This window comes from Bactrocera dorsalis, chromosome 5 (assembly GCF_023373825.1).
Source record: "Bactrocera dorsalis isolate Fly_Bdor chromosome 5, ASM2337382v1, whole genome shotgun sequence".
Taxonomy (NCBI): domain Eukaryota; kingdom Metazoa; phylum Arthropoda; class Insecta; order Diptera; family Tephritidae; genus Bactrocera; species Bactrocera dorsalis.
In genome coordinates this window covers 11,163,372-11,182,505 of record NC_064307.1, presented here as the reverse complement: position 1 = coordinate 11,182,505, position 19,134 = coordinate 11,163,372, and the positions used below count along the sequence as shown (strand labels likewise).

Here is a 19,134-nt window from a genome sequence, read left to right as displayed (position 1 = left end):
AACCCCTTAAAAAAGCCAACACATAACTATAATCGCTATTTTATTTTAAAACACAATGAAAAATAGCAGAGAGCAACATTAATTAACAGTTCATACAGAAAAAATCGAAAACTAATCATACCAAATCACAACTGTAACTTCTCCTTACAAGATTGATAACATTACGATTTTTGAAAAATTAGGCCATTACTTCCATAGAATACCCATAATTTGACAAAATTCGTTGCCTACATTTAGGGTGATATGGCATGAGTTTGATGTTGATGACAAAAACAAGCTTCTTGGTGCATAATTAACTTTATCTTTGTATATAAATTTTTGTACACATCTACACACGCATAGGGCTTATAGTGATCCACGCATACCCACAACAAGTCAACGCTCATTAATGCGTCAGCTATGCAACTTGATGTGTAAGCTCATTCATTCAAGCTCTTCTTGACATTCGCGTTGGCGTTAATGTTTAGCAGTGGCTAATTTTTTTCTTTTGTTGTTGTGAGTGTTACATTGTTGAGACCTTATCTCTGCATCTATTCACAGACACTCTTGGCTTCACGAGCGTTGAATATGCATGTACATATGTACGTATGCATGTGCCAGCGACTGGCTTGTTTGTATTATCAATTGCCTACAAACTAAATTGCTCAGTTCGTGTTTTGTTTGTTGTATTTAGCTTAAGTCGTCTACCATTCAGTTAGTCGAAGGCCATAGAATACGCTGCATACTTATACATAAATATACACTCGTACATTGTATTGTTTTTGTAGTGAAAATAGAAAGTGGTCCATAGTGCTCTCACTTTGTCGCTATAACGCGCATTTGATTTGTGCAACGGTAAATTTTTCAACGTATTCACAATGTGAATGCCAAACCGCAAATCGTGATTTCAGCCAAGAAAAATATTCGCAATTGATTACATATTTTATATGTATGGTATACATACATATGTACCTGTTTATGTATGCATCCATATAAAAATTTAGCTGGGCTATATGGTATTTACGAATATATGAAAAAAGAGATTTTCAAATATTTGAAGTTAAACGCATTTTTAGTTGAAGCCTAAATGAGCAAATCTTATCGAAACAAAAAATTCGAAAATGTGACCTTAGCAACTCAGTTATTATTTTGTGAACTTAAATTGTTTGAATTCAATAGAAAATATATTTTTGTTGCATTTACTTTTCTTTTCGCCTTATAATACTTTATCAAAATTGGAATCTGATCTCTTTATATTTCAAAAAACCTCTTTTTTTAAATACTACTCAATCAGTGTAAGATTTCCAGGCCTTTACCTCTCTATTTGCTACTGTTTGGGAATAATAAAAAAATTTTAAAATTTTTTTCTTTAAAACAAAAAGAGTTTTTTATGTAATAATATTGAACTAAATTTCTTGAACATTTTTATTTGTACCTAGTTTAGCAGCTAACTTTTCTTTTTATTCAACTGTCAACAATTTTTATTTGAAATTTAACATTTTTATTAACATTTATTTGTTATTTCTCATTTCAGTTAACTCTTTAAACGGTGTGGTGGTTTCCTTCCGCCTCGCTGTCGGGTATATGTGCATGTCGGAGAAGTACAGCTAAAACTTGAACAAAGCCTACAATTACACCCAAAAATAATAATCAATCTCAACAAAACCAAAACACAGTAAAACCAACAAAATGGGGCGACAATTGCGGCCTTCTGTGCTCGCAACTTTATTCTGTTTAGTGTTCATAGCTAAGGTGAGTATAATATTTATTAACACATTTATCTATCCGATGACAATTCAGAGGAAATATTTCAAGATGGAATACAAATTTACGAAAATAATTATGATTTGAAAATCTTCACAATACATTTTCCCTAAAAACACTTAAAAAATAGGCTCTAAGAGTTCAATATTGAACTTTTTTTTGCTGTGAGTTGCTAGGGCTTCATCTACTTTATCTTCCTCCATCGAAGCACCATGTGAAAAACTACTTGGACCGAAGGCATGCAGTATCTTCAGAAAATTCAGAAAATTTTGGTTTATTCGGTTTCGATTAATTTTTGGAGTGCCATTTGCTAGGTTGTTGGACAACCTCATACTTATGCAAGGTGCGTTCCAAAGTAAACAGAACTTAAAAAAAAATTGGCAAAATCAATTTATTTTATTCAAAATAGTCTCCTTCTGCTTCAATACAGCTTTTTGCACGGTTCAAAAGCATGTCGAACGAGTTTTTTAACTCGTTGGCCGGTATGGCCGCAAATATGCCGGTGCAAGTCTTTTGAATGGCCTCTACGTCTGCATAACGCTTCCCTTTCGTGGGCAAATGTATTTTTCCGAGAAGGAAGAAGTTGCTCGGTGCCATATCAGGCAAATACGGGGAGTGATTAATGGTTAAAATATGATTTTTGGTAAAATAATCGTTCTTCGAATATTGGATTCTGAGCAATTTTTGGTCGCCAGTCAATTCGTGCGGAACAAACCGTGCACACACCTTTCGTAAGCCCAAATATTCGGTACAAATGCGATAAATCGATGTTTTGGAGATGTTCAATTCCTTTTCGTTGAATTTCAATGATGATTCCGGCTGATTTTTGATGAATTCACGTACAGTTTCGATGAAATTTCCGGTGATCACGGATTTTGATTGACCCACATAACACAAACATACTGACACTTAAAACGCAATAACATCACTTCCAATATGTAAAATGTCATGAAAACCTCACTGGATAATCGATAAAGATAGCAGTTTCTAACGCACCAGTCGACATATAGATGGCGTTAGCCGGGGGCGCTAGATTCAAAAAGTCCTGTTTACTTTGGAACACTTCTTGTAAGCCCATTATTCGTCATCACTGGTCTTGCATTTGATGAATGTAGGGTAGCTGTGTGGTAAAGCATCTCTTTTGCGTCCTACATTCGAGGTCACTTCTGCAAAAGATTCAGGTATTTTGGTACTAGTCTGGCATTGACAAGATCCATAAGCAAAAGATGAATCAAAATGTGTTGAGTCGATCCATATCAATATCTCTTTGAGATCCTCTGCCAAAAATGTGTTTAGTCGATCCATAAGATATGTTGAGATACATAGCTTCGGTTAGCGCCCGGGGTTTAAATGGACTAGTCCGTGTCAAATTTATTTGCATGGCCAATAGAGGTCATCTGCTTTATTCATCTTTTCATTCAATCAACCTTCTGTGTATACAGAGGTACAGTCTTACACACTTAACTACTTACATATGTACAATAGGGTGAGTTATGCTGTAGTGGCGAACAGAGATTGCTGGTTATGGCCGGCATGAAGATGAATATTTTTACATACATATGTATGTATATATATGCTAGTCTGCCGTGTTTCATAATGTTCTAATGCAAACAAGTTCGGTTTTCTATGTGTTCCAACTCCGTCAAATGGCCAAGAATAACGGCAAATGTTAGAAGCTGCAAAATGAGATTGTTCTGTGATATATTATCATATACATTGTATGTATGTATATCATACACATTTGTGTGTGTGCTTGCTCATATGCAAATAAGCAGTAAAGAATAAAGAAGATTAAAGTAATAGGGGCTCAATATCTATCCATAAACATGCAAAAAGTTCATCTGTAATTCAGTAGACACGAAAATCGCTTTGTGGGTAATTATTATTCTAATTGGTAACACACAAATACAAGAAAGTTTACATTTACGCTTGGGATAATATTTATGTATTTTATTTTATTTCTTTTTATTAAGTTTTTTTTATTTTTCATGAAATGTATTTATACACACAATGCCATTTTGTATGTGCAGACAAAGGCATGTGGAAATTCGCATACATCACTTGCCGGTTTTGCCATTCGTTGATTCGTTGAGTTGCTTAGCGCCACAGCGCAGTTATGCTCTAATTTTTACAAGTTTTGACTTTCTTCTGCAGATATTTTTCGCGCTTTATTAATCACAAGAGGAGCTCAGACTCTTTCAGTAGCTCAGCTCAGCTTGCGATTTTATTGTATATGTATATTTACATGCACCAGCATATATGTGCATTTGTATGTGTGTAAGTATATATATATGTATGTGTTTTTGTGCTTAATTTGCTAATTATAATTTAAGCACGCAAGCGGAAATTCATAAATTCATAAATTTAAGAAATTTTCTGTTTTCTTTTACAATGTTCATTGATTTATGTTGGTATTAGAGCCCGTTCAGTTATTTGCCGCGGTGCATTATGGTTGGTATATGCGCTTCTGCACTTACATTTTCTTCTATTTATTTTTTTGTTGTTTTTTTAGTATATTTCATGGTCAACGTGTTCTACAACATGCTACGCAAATTAAAACGTTACGATAAAGAACTTTTTTTACTTATAACAGCAGTTAAATTTTATAGTGCTTCGATCCGAACCATATGTTCGAAAATTGCACCTTTGCCTTGGAGAATATTCGATGTCAAGTTTTGGAAGATAGCTTGTCAAATAAAATAGGTTTTCCCTACACGAACTGGATTTTGCTCGTTCAGCTTGCTTGACAGCTATAGGTTATAGTGGTCCGATACCGGCGGTTCCGACAATTAATCAACTTCTTTATGAGAAAATTACGTATACAAAATTTCATATGGATCTCTCCGAAGCTGAGGGACTAGTTCGTGTATATTCAGACAGACATAACTAAATCGATTCATTTCGGACTCATAGCAAAAATAAACGAACTGTAAAAAGTGTCTTAGTAGATTTAAACGTAATTGTTTTTATTTGAAGGTGCCTCTTACCGTTTCTATTATTTTCCTTAACCGACCACACTGATATGAACTCCGTTCCCATGACAGTCGGGTCTACGTAATCGGTACGGACCTGGATTTTGTATTCGCTCAATTCTGCCGCTACAACAACAACAACACAGAGTCTTACTCAAACATCCTCTTATCTGCCTGAGAAGTTTATTCGAAAGCCTACACAAAATTTTTAATATTACAGCGACCATCATTTTGTTTCCAATAATACTTTCCATTTACGCAAATTAGGTGCATTTTTATGCATATGTATACACTCAGGGGTGTGCTTATTGGATTCGTATGCTTATGTAACGAGTTCTGCCGAATTTGACTTTCGAAACTCACACCAAAGCACAACTGAACTCACAGCTTCCATTATTTCGGCTTTTTTTCTCATAAATTTTCATCTTTCTTCGCTTTGTTTTTTCAATTATCTTTAGAGCGCTTTTTCGCTCTAAACAACTTTCGATTTTAACATTCCGACATTAAGACCGAAAATTTGTAACGCCAACCACAATTTATGCGCACCCATACCACCAAAACGACAAGGTATTTTACGAGTTGTGCGACTCACTTGTGCCTACATAGATATGTATTGTATGTATGTACATATGTAGGTGCCCAAACGCCCGTACGTATGGGTGTAAGTATGTGTGCGTTTAAGCCAAGATGCAAAAGTCACAACATCCGCTTCATTCGTACATTCCAGTAAAATTGTAACCGATTTCTTAACAAAATGTTCGGCGGAAATTTTCACAGTCAAAACAACAATGAACAACATCTCAGTCGACTTGCTACATACATATGAAATTGTATGATTGTAACTGCACACTTAAGCATGTATTGTTGTTGTTGTTAACCCAGCGCCAGTCACTTCGAATTGCACCATAACCGTATTTTTTGGGATAGCCATAAAGGGCTGAAGTAAATGTTGTATAATACTTTTGTGTATTAAGGCGGGTCGTCGTTGAAACCAACACGTGAATAATATCAATAAAATGTGGTTAAAACTTAATTCTTCGGATTTTTTTTAATATGAAAGAAATAATATTTAAATTTGTAATTTAATAAAGCATTATAAAAGGTTAGAAAAATACGCTATATTTGTATAAAATTGTTGTTGTCGAATATTTTAGATAGGTAGTTAGGATAAATCTAATATTTTCATTGCTGATTAAGATTACAGTAAGCGCGTATACCAAAACTTTGACCATTTTGTTATACTCATATTTCAAAACATCAACCCACCCTAATGTTTACTTTTAGTTGCATCTACTCATGCCTGCATGTACACTATACGCATGTATGTACATACATATGTATGTACATACTTGTATGACAAAAATACCTTTTGGGTTTTTACACCGCGTTATTTTTGTCGGTGTTCGCCTCTTTCGCTTTAATTTGTTGATTGTTGTACCCACAAAAAAAAGCTCGCAAGCGTCCGTTAATCTTTTTTCTCGGTAGGAAGATTACCTGAAGCCTACAAAACACAGCTGCGTACACACACATACACATACAAAAATATGTACCAATGCACTTAAAATCGTTTTTATTTATGGCGTATTTAAAATCCAACTCAGCAAAATTAGTGTAGCTTGAAGCTTTTCGTTTCGTTGGCTGTTATGCAACCGAAAAAGGCGATTACAGCGCCTTTGTGCACCTAAAGTTTGGACTAAACGTATGTGATGTTGTGTTCGAGTCATAACTTTTTTGTTTTCTTTTGGTGTTTTGTAACCCTTTCGTCAGCGAGGTGTAGCGAATTTGCCCCAAAGTAGCACCAAAATGCTGTGCTAAAAGTATGGGATATGTACCTACGGTATTAACATGTATATAGGTATGTATGTATCCATACGTATGTATACATACTCACATGCATGTTTTAATATGTCTCGATGTTATGGTGATTTAATCAAAAAATTATAACCATTTTCACAGTCAGCAAATTTTGATTTATGAATAACTCTTCTTCAATGTATGTACATATACAAGTAAATACATAACCACATATAGATATGTATGTACACATGGTTACGCAACCATAATGATTTTGTCGAAATGTTGACGTGTATTCGCTCCGAATATTTCCCTTTGAAACATTCAAATTCGGTATTTGTGCAATGAGTTGCTTTCAACGGCTGTCAACGCTGCCTTAACAGCTTAATCGTATGAATTTCCATTGTAAATGCCTTGCATTAAGTAATTTTCATAAGATTTGCCAACAATTGTTAATCCAATTACATATTTATAAACAGATGTTTTTTAATTCTATGGAGAGCAAGATATACATACATACATTACTGTTTATGGTGCTGTTTAATATCAATCATCATATGAGGCATCAGACTATTGCTGGCTGGCTTACAGCGCATATGTGGGCCTTCAACCTCTTTCTAGCCTTTATTAATGTTTTTCTATATAGTATGCATACTATTTAAGAAGGATATTGTAAAATGTCTACTTTTAAATAAGAACCCAGGAACTAAAAAAGAAATTTTCGGACGAGAGAAGGAATAAAACAGATGAAGAGATCAAAGAGAAGTTTTTTAATCTTTATGTTAAATTATAATTTGGAATAGACTTAACAACTATTGAGGAAAATAAAGCCAAAATAATAAAAAAAAAATTTTTATAATCATGAATTAAAAAAGAAAGCACGTTGTCTTCGAATGCACCGGAGTTAAATATATTTCACAAATAAAAAAGTTTTCATACTTCATTTTGATCGATCACTTTATATGTCAATTATATGCTATAGTCGTCCGATGGCAAGTTTTTTTCGGTAGCGATGCCTTGGATAAGGTTAGGTTAGGTTACGTTGGCTGGCTTTTATCCCATACGTATGTACTTATAGATCTAAAGTTTCTTTGTAACGCTAGATGTAGGCTTATTATTAATACGAGCTGAAGTTTACGTTGTACAAGACGTTGTTTTCCAAGTTTAGTAGAGACTCTGATAGTTCCTCCAGTCCCTTGAACTGTGAAGCTCATAGAAATCTAAGCCATGTTCTAGATAAGGTCGGACAAAAAAAGTGGAGGTGGTTCAGCGTCTCTCCCAAGCCTGCTTCTCTGCACTTGCAACGCCCTTGTGGCCTGGAACTCAGGTTATATTCAGCCGCTTTCCGGCAACTACTATATCTACTGCCTTCCAGCTTTTAAGGACATCCTTTGACTAAATGCGATGTGCGATTATTGCTTTAATTGCCGTTCGGCCATCGACGTAACAGGACATATTCAAAGCTTCAGCTCTTGCAGCAATGACAAACATTTCGCAATAGTTTTTTCTGGAATAATTCAGTATATAATTAAGTTCATGATGGGTCTGATAGTCTTTTAATTAGTTTTTTATAACGCTGGAAACTAGAGAGATAAATTTTGATCTCTTAAGGCCACTTTCGAGCTGACTTTTCCCAACAAATTCTCCAGCTTAGCAATAAATTATTTCTCTTTTCCATTGTCATTCCATTTCATCCTAACTATCTAATAATCACTATTATATACTATATTTATTTTATTTTTTACTTCATTTAGGACGTTGTCTGCGAGGGACCACACGTCGATTCAGCATCCTTACCACTGGAACACAGATCCGTTTACGGCCCACCTGCACCATCGCCTGTCTACGGCGCTCAGCAAGGTCCAGTACCCGCCGGTGTTAGCAATGAAATCTCCGACGAAGCCTGGCCACTCTCCGCCACCAATGATAGTCCGCAAATTAAACATTTGCAGGTGCAATGCGAAAAGACACACATGCGTGTTAACATCGAATTCGATCGGCCCTTCTATGGTATGATCTTTTCAAAGGGCTTCTATAGCGATCCACATTGTGTGCATCTGAAACCTGGTACTGGTCATTTGAGCGCCACTTTTGAGATCTTCCTGAATAGTTGCGGCATGACAAGTTCGGCTAATCACAATGCGGCCGGTTATGGTGCGCCAACGCCTTCGGGTAGTTATGTGGAGAATACGATTATCATACAATATGATCCTTATGTGCAAGAGGTGTGGGATCAGGCCAGGAAATTGCGTTGCACATGGTACGATTTTTACGAAAAGGCCGTCACATTCCGCCCATTCCAAGTTGATATGCTGCATGCGGTTACTGCCAATTTCCTCGGCGATAATCTACAGTGTTGGATGCAAATTCAAGTAGGCAAAGGTCCATGGGCTTCTGAAGTATCAGGCATTGTGAAAATTGGCCAGACTATGACGATGGTTTTGGCTATTAAGGATGACGAGAACAAATTCGATATGTTGGTACGCAACTGTGTAGCTCACGATGGCAAACGCGCACCCATACAATTGGTGGATCAAAATGGTTGTGTTGTACGTCCAAAGATTATGAGCAAATTCCAGAAGATTAAGAATTTCGGACCATCAGCGTCGGTTGTCAGTTTCGCCTACTTCCAAGCATTCAAATTCCCAGACTCTATGAATGTACACTTCCAGTGCGTAATACAAGTATGCCGCTACAACTGTCCCGAACCCAAGTGTGGACCAGGACTGCCAGGTGGTGAATACGGTGTACCACAAATTGGCAATAATGCGCTCTCGGCAGAATATGGCGCACCAGAACCATATGATCGCAATGATTACCAATTAGGTGGTCTGCCACCAGCCGCCTATCCAGATCCACGTCACCAAGCTGCCGATGCCACCGGTGCCTACTCTGAAAATCAACCCGATGTGGTGCCCTCACCTCAAGCACAAACTGCCGGCGTCACCACACCCGAGGCTGGATTACAAAGCTCACAAGCCACACCACAAAGCTCCAACGAATTGCATATGCCACCACCACCATTACCTGGTCAACCTGGTCTATATAGTACTGTGAAGCGTAAAGACGATATCGAGGGTGGTAATCTAGTGTCACTAGGTGGACGTCCACGTTCGGTTGAAGGACTTGACGATTTGCGTGGCGTACGCAGACGACGTGATACTATAGATATTGTGGTGAAACCACGTATCTACAAGCGCGATACGCAGGAAATGACCGACGTGAACACAAGCCGAACCATTCAAGTGGTGGCGCCTGGCGATGTCAACTTTGCGCTCAACAATAACTCCAACAATGAGACCGTAGTCATACAATCGGCACGATCAGCTGATCCTGAAACGATTTGTATGTCAGTGCCGAGCTTCGTCGGTGGCCTAGTAATGTTGTTGTTGGTGCTAGCTGTAGCATCTCTAGTCGCTGCATTCCTATTCGTGCGAGTACGGCATTTCGATCGGAAGGGTGCCTCCATGGCGTATGTTAACTAATTGAGGAAAATGTTCGATGCCCAAAGCGAAAAATTTAACCACAACCACTGTCTGCTACACTCACACTGCCCAACGGAAAGAAAGACGGTGGGGTTGCCAGTCGGAAGTGGTTGGAGCAGACGAACTGACGCTTATACAGACACGATATTTGTCATCACACATCAAATAACATAAAACCACATAAAAAAGTAAACCATACACACAAATGTGCACAATCGAACGGTAAACAAATCAGATATCCGCTAAAACGTTCCTTTTGGAGATCGTGCGGTCGTATGTCTGTGTGTGTGTATGGTACGTGGACGCAATCACGATTACACCTGTTTCTATTTGCACGACTGCCTGTGGAGGCGGAAACCGAATCGAACATGCAAATCGGGGTGGTTGTAAAGTCGTTGCGGCCCATTCTGCATCCCATCACCAAATCCGACAAACCTTATTTATATATATTTCACTGCTTCTAATTTATTTAATTTATTTATTTATTCTATCTACATATTGTACGAAACGCGTGAAATAAACACTTTTTAAAGACACAGTCTCTTTAATATTATGTTGTTAGGCTTCCCTAATAAATGCTTGAATAATTTCGACTCAACGCCTGGGGTGTGACGTACGTGGGTACGATGCTCCAGCTCAAATCAGTCGTTTAACCTAAGGTTCAACTTTAAAATAAAATATAAATATATAAATATTAATCAGCAATTGATGAATTATACGATACGAAATAGGAAAGAGATAAGTGAAAAAAGAAAAGAGAGGAGAGAAGAGCAAAAACAAAATCAAAAAATCTTACAAATAAGTTAACGTAGCAACTTGTGTATATATTAAATTATTTTTATTTAATAGACCTGAATAAATTTGTATTTGACATGAATGTGTTGTTGTTGTTGCTTTTTTCGTTGTTTGTAATGAAGATATGCCATCTGATCCAATTTATCCCGGACTGACAAAAAAAACTATATTTTCACGTATTCTAACACAAATATTTGTTATCGCCTTCAAACACTTGTTATAAGCCTCGGCTGTGTCCTCAGCAAATTTTGCTTTTTATCCGGGTTCGGCTCATTTTAGGAGCGCCTTTCACTAGAGCCACTGTAAGCTCAAGAAGCTCTAAATTAATATGGTCCTAGCTTCTTGTACAAATTGCCGGTTCTGCGACTTACATAGAGTCTGAAACACCGGAACACCTGCTAATGGACTGAACAGCAGTCTGTAGACGCAGAATTAAGGCCCTTTGAGCCATTTTTCCAAACAGGCATCACATCGCCTCAATAGCACTTAGTAAGTATATTGAAACTTATCAATGTGCTGGGGCTAGTTGAAATGTTGTGACTTAGGAGAGGGCACAATAGACCCTAGCTCGCCCTGCAGTCCTCACTTGCTTATGAAATTTAATCTAACTTGACCCACGTCTCTTCACCAGCAATGATGCGTTTGTTGTAATAGATGAATGCAGGTTTCTCAACTTCGTTGTCAAGCAACTTTTTGCAAGCTCTACTCGATGTAGGTTTTGCAAAACATTCGGGTCTTTAGGTACGAGTTTAGCATTGTCACGCTTCATATCCAAATGTGGTGAGTTTCATTAACTTTTTCGATATTTTCGTCGTTAACAGAAGATGGACGATATGCGAGCCTAAACTTCATACCGAAAACAGTAAAAAATGTGTTGAGTCGATCCATAAGAGATTCTGAGATACTGTTGTTTATCTTTTTCGTTACCGTTCCCAAGACAGTCGCTTCTACGTAGCCGGAATGGACCCGGATTTTTTATCCAGTCAAGGACTGTCAAATCGGCAGATTTTTTATGTTACAACAACAACAACAGTGGATGGACGACTCGCATGACACAATTCATCGATGACTTCGGAACCCTTTCTGAATGCTTTTTTTCACTCAAATACTCGTGTCGTGCCAAAGTAGACCCTCAAAACACTTCCATAACTACTACTTAGTCGAGATTCCATTAGAAACACAAAATTTCAAGGCGCTCCTAAATCAATGTTTTCTTCCCATGGTACAAGTCGGTAGACAAACTTTTCGCGTCACTAAGAAACAGTTGTCAAACACACAATAAATGACATATCGATATTAAACTTCACACGAACAAAACAGGCAGTACAAGCGAATAGCAAATAGATCTTCCATCAGCTATGTGAGGTGTTTCGAATGGATCGTAGTTGTAATTAGAGCTGTTTAGATCAGCTTTGAAATCCAACGCAGAATAACTCTTGCCAATAGGTGTTACTTCGGACTGAGTAGGCAATTGAGAAGTAAAGTTCTCTCTCGACGAACAAAGACCAAACTCTACAAGTCACTCATTATTCCCGTCCTGCTATATTGTGCAGAGGCATGGACGATGACATCATCTGACGAGTTTTCGAGAGAAAGGTTCTGCGGAAGATTTATGGTTCTTAACGTATTGGCAACGGCGAATACTGAATGATGGAACGATGAGTTGTACGAAATATACGACGATATTGACATATGTAACTAGTTCAGCGAATTAAGAAGGTTATATCTTCCGAATGGATGAAAACGCTCCAGCTCTGAAAGTATTCGACGCGGTACCCGTCGAATGAAGCAGAGGAAGAGGAAGACTTCCACACCGTTGTAGAGATCAGGTGGAGAAGGACCTAGCTACACTTGGTATCTCGAATTGGCACCAAATTCCGAAAAGAAGAAACGACTGGCGCGCTGTTGTTAACTCGACTATAACCACGTAGAGGTGTCTAAGCCGGTAAAGAAGAAAAATAGACAAATAATTGATTAAAAAATCTGGTAAAGTGAACAAATGTTTCACCCGACCTTAGCACTTCTTACTTGTTTACTATCAGAAACTGTTGTTTATTATTATTATAATTAATGTACAATTAATCTGTAAAAAATAGTAGGCAATTAACTTAATTTGTTTTTGCAAGGAAGTAATATGTGCATGTTCATTTTCAATTAAAATCTCAACAAACATATGAATGTACATACATATACATATAATATCACTTACATTTGTATGTACATATGTACATATATATACATTCACAATTTACATAAATATACTCAAATGTCAATATGTATGCAAATTTTAAAGCATTCCAGGCCCCTGGCTTATTTATTAACAATAAATAACACCTTAATGTGGCAGTGAAGAACTCTTAATCAGTATACATAAGTACATATGTACATACATGTATGATTAAGAAATTGCATGAACAACAAATACATTTATTTAGATAAGCTTGCATTTGAAAGTGATTGTTCACAATGATGTTGCGATTTCCTAATGCATGCCTTGTAGGAAAAATATCGTTTATCTTGTTTTCATAAATTACAACATATTTGATCACCTTTTTAGCAAATTTAACTTAATTATTCCGACTTAATTTTGATAAGAATCGCCGAGCGCAGAGACTTCTTACAGTATAATATTTTGCTACAATGTTGAAATTATGTTATCTCACAAATTTCTTTATCTCCGCCTGATAACGTATTACAACTTGTGTATACATTAACCATAATTTCCTATATACCACTTGTAGGAACCAAAATGAAAAAATAAAAACTTCTACATATAGTAGATTCATTAATAACATGAATATACAATTCAAATGAGACGGAATTTATATGTATCTAAGAAATCAAAATTAGTACATGCGGCCTTTGGGATATGCAGTAAATGCATATAAAACATACACCATTTAGGCATGTAAATATGTATAGGAATTTTGGAAATCACTCACCATGTGCTGTAACAAAGGTTGAAATGCAGAAAACAAACAATTTTTTGTTTAATTTTCGCTTAAAGCAGACATTTATTTTATAAAAATAAGCAGTTAAAATTATTATACATACATTTTTGTTTGCACTTACGTTGTTTTGTTCTTACTGGTTTAGTTTTCATTGGGATTGGAAAGATTTAAACTACTATTTATAAGTATACATATATACATACGTATATTCGGAGACTTTAACAATATGCATTGGTTTATATACAAATATTATATTCATTTATGCAAGCAACATCCGGGCCATCCGTCAATTTATTTGACGTAAAAGTGGCGAACACATTTTGCTGATCTTATCACAATGCTATATTACAATTGGTTTTATATATAACATAAAAAGTGTTTCTATGTTTGTGTAGTTAATTTGTTTCGTCAAGTGTGCAATTAGTTTAACAAGTGCTTAACCTTGGTTACGCACTGCGCGCGTCATTTATTGTTGCAGGCACACTTACAACCAGCCCATCCATATCCTTTGTAAGAGTTATTTGACAACCTAGCCGTGAAGTTTCAGTAAGTTCATAAGCTAAGTCCAACATATCTAATTCTTCATCACTAGCTTTATCTGGCAGTTTCTCGAAATCTGCTGTTTTGAAGATTAAATGACATGTGGAACAGGTTAGTGTGCCTTCACATGCGCCAAAACCGTCCAAATCGATGTGATTATTAACCACCACATCCAATAAGGTATCACCAACTTTTCCCTTTGTTTGTATTTTCTGTCCATTTGCGCGTAAAAATGTAACGTTCACACTAAACAAAATTCAATATTTATTACAATAAACATCTAATGTAATCATAAACGTAACTTACTCTTGGTGAAGTTGTGTGCCAACAGAAAATGTTCGCAAACAATGTTGATTCGTTATCGGTTTAAGATTAATACATCTTTGTAGTAAGCTAAAGTTACTTGCATTTTTCGATAAGCTTCTGGCACTTTTGACTACGGCAGCATTGATGGTGCACCTGACTAAATTTTGGGCGAATGCCATAATATCACTTCGGTGGTGTGTGAAAGACTTACGCGGTATACTCGTTCGATATTGTAATCAAGCTCGGGTGTTGGCTGTTTTGCTGCGTTTTTTATCAATATAGCGCCTATATATAAATATTATTGAACAAAACACACTCGTTGAAGTGGGAGTACAACCAACTTATTTTGGAATCAAGTGCACGATACCTGATTACAGCAGCAAATTAAACAGAAACACACATTTGCACATTTGTACATCGAAATTTACCAGTGACATTTATTTGACAGTACAGCATATGTTGAAAAGGTTACCAGAAATAAATTTTGGCTTACATCATGTCTTCATCCTAAAAATATACTATTACACAAAAATTACCATGCTTTATTATATATATGTATATTGGAGTATTTTTAAACGCAAATATTAGATTCGTATTGGTTTTTGATATAAAATAGTTCGGAGATATTATAATATATGCCAGCACGTTAATGATTTGTGTATAATATTTAATTATGAATGGGCAACTCTAAATAATTCCTGTAGTTCTCCAACACAGCTGTTAAGTTTGTAAATTTGTAGTTTCAAGACTTTTATACAAATTATCTTGTTTACATATTTCTTAATTTTAAAAATGTCTGATCTCTGGAACGAATTTGAATTAAAGAAGCCTCCCCAACTCACAGTGACTGTTCCAAATAAGAATGCACCAAGTGGTAAACCATGCGACAATCTCATTTTATAATATATAATAATAAGGAATTTTTTGCAGCACGTCGTTTGCAGTCGGCAATTCAGCAATATTTTCGACGACATCGTCCTCAAGAAGTAGAGTTCGCCGAGACCTCTGCTTTGTTGGGAAGATTAATGGCACGTCGAAAGAATTCATTTCATGGCATGAAGGGTTTTCGAGCGGTTGCAAAATGTAATGCTGCTACATGTCGACTGCTCCGCATTGATATCACGCGAGAACTTGAGCTTTTTCATGGATCTTTGCCTGACTTCGTGCTCAACTCCGCCGAAACGGTGGAGATGCCAACACAAAATATCTTCGATTATGTGCTAATACGTTTACTCAATACTCATGGTGTGTATGGGCGCATTCGCGAGTGTTGCCTACAAGCTGCTGAATACTTCGCCAAATTGATTCGTAATAACTTCTTTATGGATACAATCATACTCCTATTGGCAGTGCTAGGAAAACTATATAGCCTGAGCGCATTGTTGGGTAATAAGTGTGTTGAACTTTACAATCAGTTGCGACCGATGCGCGAGAAATTTCCACTATCAGAAAAAAGTGTGCACTATGATATAAATATGCCGGAGAAATTAGAAAATTTCTCAGAAAACCAAACACTGGATGCACCTAATGCAGAGAGTACCTTCGTAAACACTCCAACAACAAATCCGCAGATAGTAGTTCGATCTTTGAAGCCGACGAAAGTGCGAAAATCCCTTGATGTGGGCACAGAGGTGAGCAGACCTACCAATACCTCTACACAAACGAAAACTTTCAATGCGGATGTAGAATTAGCAAATGTTGAATCGACGAAACGTTTTATTGTAAACGAAAATGTATCACGGAAACAGTCTCTAAAACAGAGCTTAACTAAAGATATATTGCCTCATGAGTGGATTGGAGCAACGCGTCTATTCGAAAGGAAATTATTAGCAAATGATCACAAGAAAGCCTTAAGCATATTTAGAAAATTTATTGTAAACAAAATTTCATAACATATATAAACATATTTCAAACAAATTTACCGCATACAGTGGACGATATAGTCGCAATCACTTTATGATTTTGTGGACGAAATTTCTGCAAATAATTTTTGTTTAAAACAATTGCATAATAAAATGTTGTATAAGGTATAAAAAGTCGTACTTACTTTAACAAACTTTTTAAAGTTTTTGGTTGTGGAATATACATTAGAATCCTCTTTTCGAGAAATAGTCATATTTCTGCTCCACTCGCTCTCTCGATTTTTTGTTTTTACGTCCAGCGTAGTCACCACGCATCCTCCTTTACAAAGCTCAACATTCTCTTTACTATCACCTTCTACACCAGAATCATTGTTCTCTTTTAAACCCGCGTCCACTTCATCTTTCATTTGATCGGGTTTGATACTTAAAGCACTTAATGAACTTCCAAGCCAATTGGCCACGCAAATTTTCGCTGGCAATGGTTTAGGTTTTGGCATAACTATTGACTTTGAATTATTTTTCTGAGCTTGTGATTGCTTATTTAAATCGACGTCTATAACATCTTCTCGATTATTAAGATCTTCGGATTTAGACCCGCCAAAATTAAATAGATCCTCCTCTGAATCGTCCCCGTTATCATCAGCCCGCGCTCGTTTGGCAAGATTTGATTCTTCTTTTGTATTACTTTTTCCGCCAAAGCAAAATAAGTCATCATCATCGCTGTTATCTAAGACAGCAATACGGGGGCGTTTAGTTCCATGCTTTGACTTATCATTGTCAGTTGGTATATCGTGGGTCTCTGCAACTGTTTTCTGCAAATTTAAATTGGGGGCTTCTGCCTTTTCTAGGAATCCAGACATATTAATCAACGTACGTCTAGTTGACCTCTTATTTATTGCTATAGGCAATTGCTTATCGCAGGATTTAGGGGTTTCCTTTGCAGCGGCTGCAACAGATGTTGATGCACCCTCGTCAAGTGGTGAACTTGTCGATTTTCTTTGTTGCCTCGTTACACGCCCAACTGGTGAGGTCCTTTTATCTTCTAAATGGACCTTCTTAGCCGCAAAGTTGAATAGATCATCTTCATCACTATTCATTGCAGAGCTATCTTTATCGACAATTTGTTTAGTTCCTCTTGTACGCTTTCGTTTATTAACTTCTTGTACACTTTCGGTAACTTGAAGCGAAGACATCACCACATCACTTGGCAATGAATCTTTTTGCTCAAATGTTTGTGATTCTATGGTTACTGAATCGGTTTGATCTGCTCCGGTCGCAGGGATTTCAATAGCGGATTTATCTGTCAAATGTGTACTAGCGGTGCTTTTGTTATCAGTTTCCGGTATAAACACTTCTGTTTCATCGCCTACTAAAGGATTCGAGCAATCGGTTTGTTTACCAGAACTCTGCAACACACCAGATCCAATTGATTCTGATTCAAAATCTAAGTTTTCCGCTTCTTTGTAGCTTGGATTGCAATACATTTGTGTTGAGCAATGTATAATTGCGAAACCGATTTCATATTCAGGTACAGTACGTCGAGAATGTTGTTTAAGATAATCTTAAAAAAGAAGGTAGCATTATTCAATTTCCATTTATATGTATCCATATGAATTATTTTTTCTTACCTTCGATAGTGCTAACGGTCTGTGAACTTTGTGACTCTGTGGATGGCACGTATTGAATAACAACGACATCTTTTCTGACCAGAAATGATTTTTGTATTCCTACATTTAAATGTTTGCTCTTACCACCGGTCTTCTCCACAATCGGAGCATAAATATTAAAGTGACGAGCATTTAAAAATACAAATGTCATATTTTTAAAAATACTTTTTCTTTCCTCACGATAGCTCAAATCTAAATTCCTAGGATTTGGTGGCACATACGAGGCAGCATTAGGCAACGATCGCCGTCCACGGCGTGCAGCCTGCACCACACTACACCAGTAATCACAAGTTACAATAGGCTTCTTATCTATTATGGCATGCAATAACTTGGGGATTAGTTTAATCTCTGCTAAAGTTAAGTGCGTATATGTATCTTTCCAGCCTGTTAAAATGCTGCCTCCAAGAACTTGAATATATTGTTGTAGTTGTTTGGCAATTTCAACAGGTAATGCGGATACCGCAATAGTGGGTGTAATTTTTGAAACTAACCATATGCTCTTTAAAACACCAAAACGTATGCGATCACCCTCTGATAAAGGGATACGTTTTTGTTTAGGTACACCAACATTTTTCTCAATACCATTATTATGGAAGGTACCATATTTAGAGCCAGCATCTTCAAGCTCTAACAACTCCATGGATTTATGATCTTCGTTATCTATAGTCATATTTTGCGTTATATGTAGAAAGGCATGTGTACGACTAATTGAAGAGTCGTCGCATATCACTAAATCTGCACCAACTCGGCCAACAGCATATTTAGACTTTTCATTGATGATAATGAGTGCATTACCTATTTAGAAACCTTAATTTAATATATTTTCCAAAGAGTGTTTAAGGACTTACCGGTTGCAACATTTGTTAAAAGCCACATTTTGTTGTGAAATTTTTACACATTTGCAAAAAAATATCAAACAAACATTTATGAATGCATTTCAAACACAAAACACAAACATAAAAATTTAAGACAGAAACAGTAATGCCAACTTTTCAGTAGAGGGGGTTGAAAACTATTTT

At 36.6% G+C, this 19,134-nt stretch overlaps 4 protein-coding genes across 4 annotated transcripts in view; 2 read left to right on the top strand and 2 right to left on the bottom strand.

Moving 5' to 3' along the window:
- LOC105231440 (cuticlin-4) overlaps positions 1 to 10,871 on the top strand; it is a 34,942-nt gene extending 24,071 nt beyond the window's left edge. Inside the window, exons 2-3 of the mRNA XM_011212744.4 lie at positions 1,514 to 1,731; positions 8,264 to 10,871. Coding sequence (XP_011211046.1) covers positions 1,669 to 1,731; positions 8,264 to 9,994 — 1,794 coding nt within the window. The 5' untranslated portion in view covers positions 1,514 to 1,668 and the 3' untranslated portion in view covers positions 9,995 to 10,871. The remainder of the gene's footprint in view (positions 1 to 1,513; positions 1,732 to 8,263) is intronic.
- LOC105231439 (adrenodoxin-like protein 2, mitochondrial) lies at positions 10,794 to 14,979 on the bottom strand. Its single transcript, XM_029552421.2, has 2 exons — positions 14,587 to 14,979; positions 10,794 to 14,526 (listed from the first exon to the last, which is right to left on the bottom strand). Exons 1-2 carry the CDS (start codon positions 14,763 to 14,765, stop codon positions 14,187 to 14,189), a joined length of 519 nt encoding a protein of 172 aa, XP_029408281.2. The 5' UTR covers positions 14,766 to 14,979; the 3' UTR covers positions 10,794 to 14,186.
- Positions 14,980 to 15,256: 277 nt separating this feature from the next.
- Positions 15,257 to 16,642, top strand: LOC105231437 (hypothetical protein). The gene is made up of 2 exons (XM_011212739.4): positions 15,257 to 15,460; positions 15,517 to 16,642. The coding sequence occupies exons 1-2, from the start codon at positions 15,379 to 15,381 to the stop codon at positions 16,476 to 16,478; spliced, it is 1,044 nt and encodes a 347-aa protein (XP_011211041.2). The 5' UTR covers positions 15,257 to 15,378; the 3' UTR covers positions 16,479 to 16,642.
- Positions 16,437 to 19,103, bottom strand: LOC105231438 (nibrin). The gene is made up of 4 exons (XM_011212741.4): positions 18,964 to 19,103; positions 18,077 to 18,910; positions 16,634 to 18,009; positions 16,437 to 16,563 (listed from the first exon to the last, which is right to left on the bottom strand). The coding sequence occupies exons 1-4, from the start codon at positions 18,989 to 18,991 to the stop codon at positions 16,495 to 16,497; spliced, it is 2,307 nt and encodes a 768-aa protein (XP_011211043.2). The 5' UTR covers positions 18,992 to 19,103; the 3' UTR covers positions 16,437 to 16,494.
- Between the last annotated feature and the right edge of the window lie 31 nt (positions 19,104 to 19,134).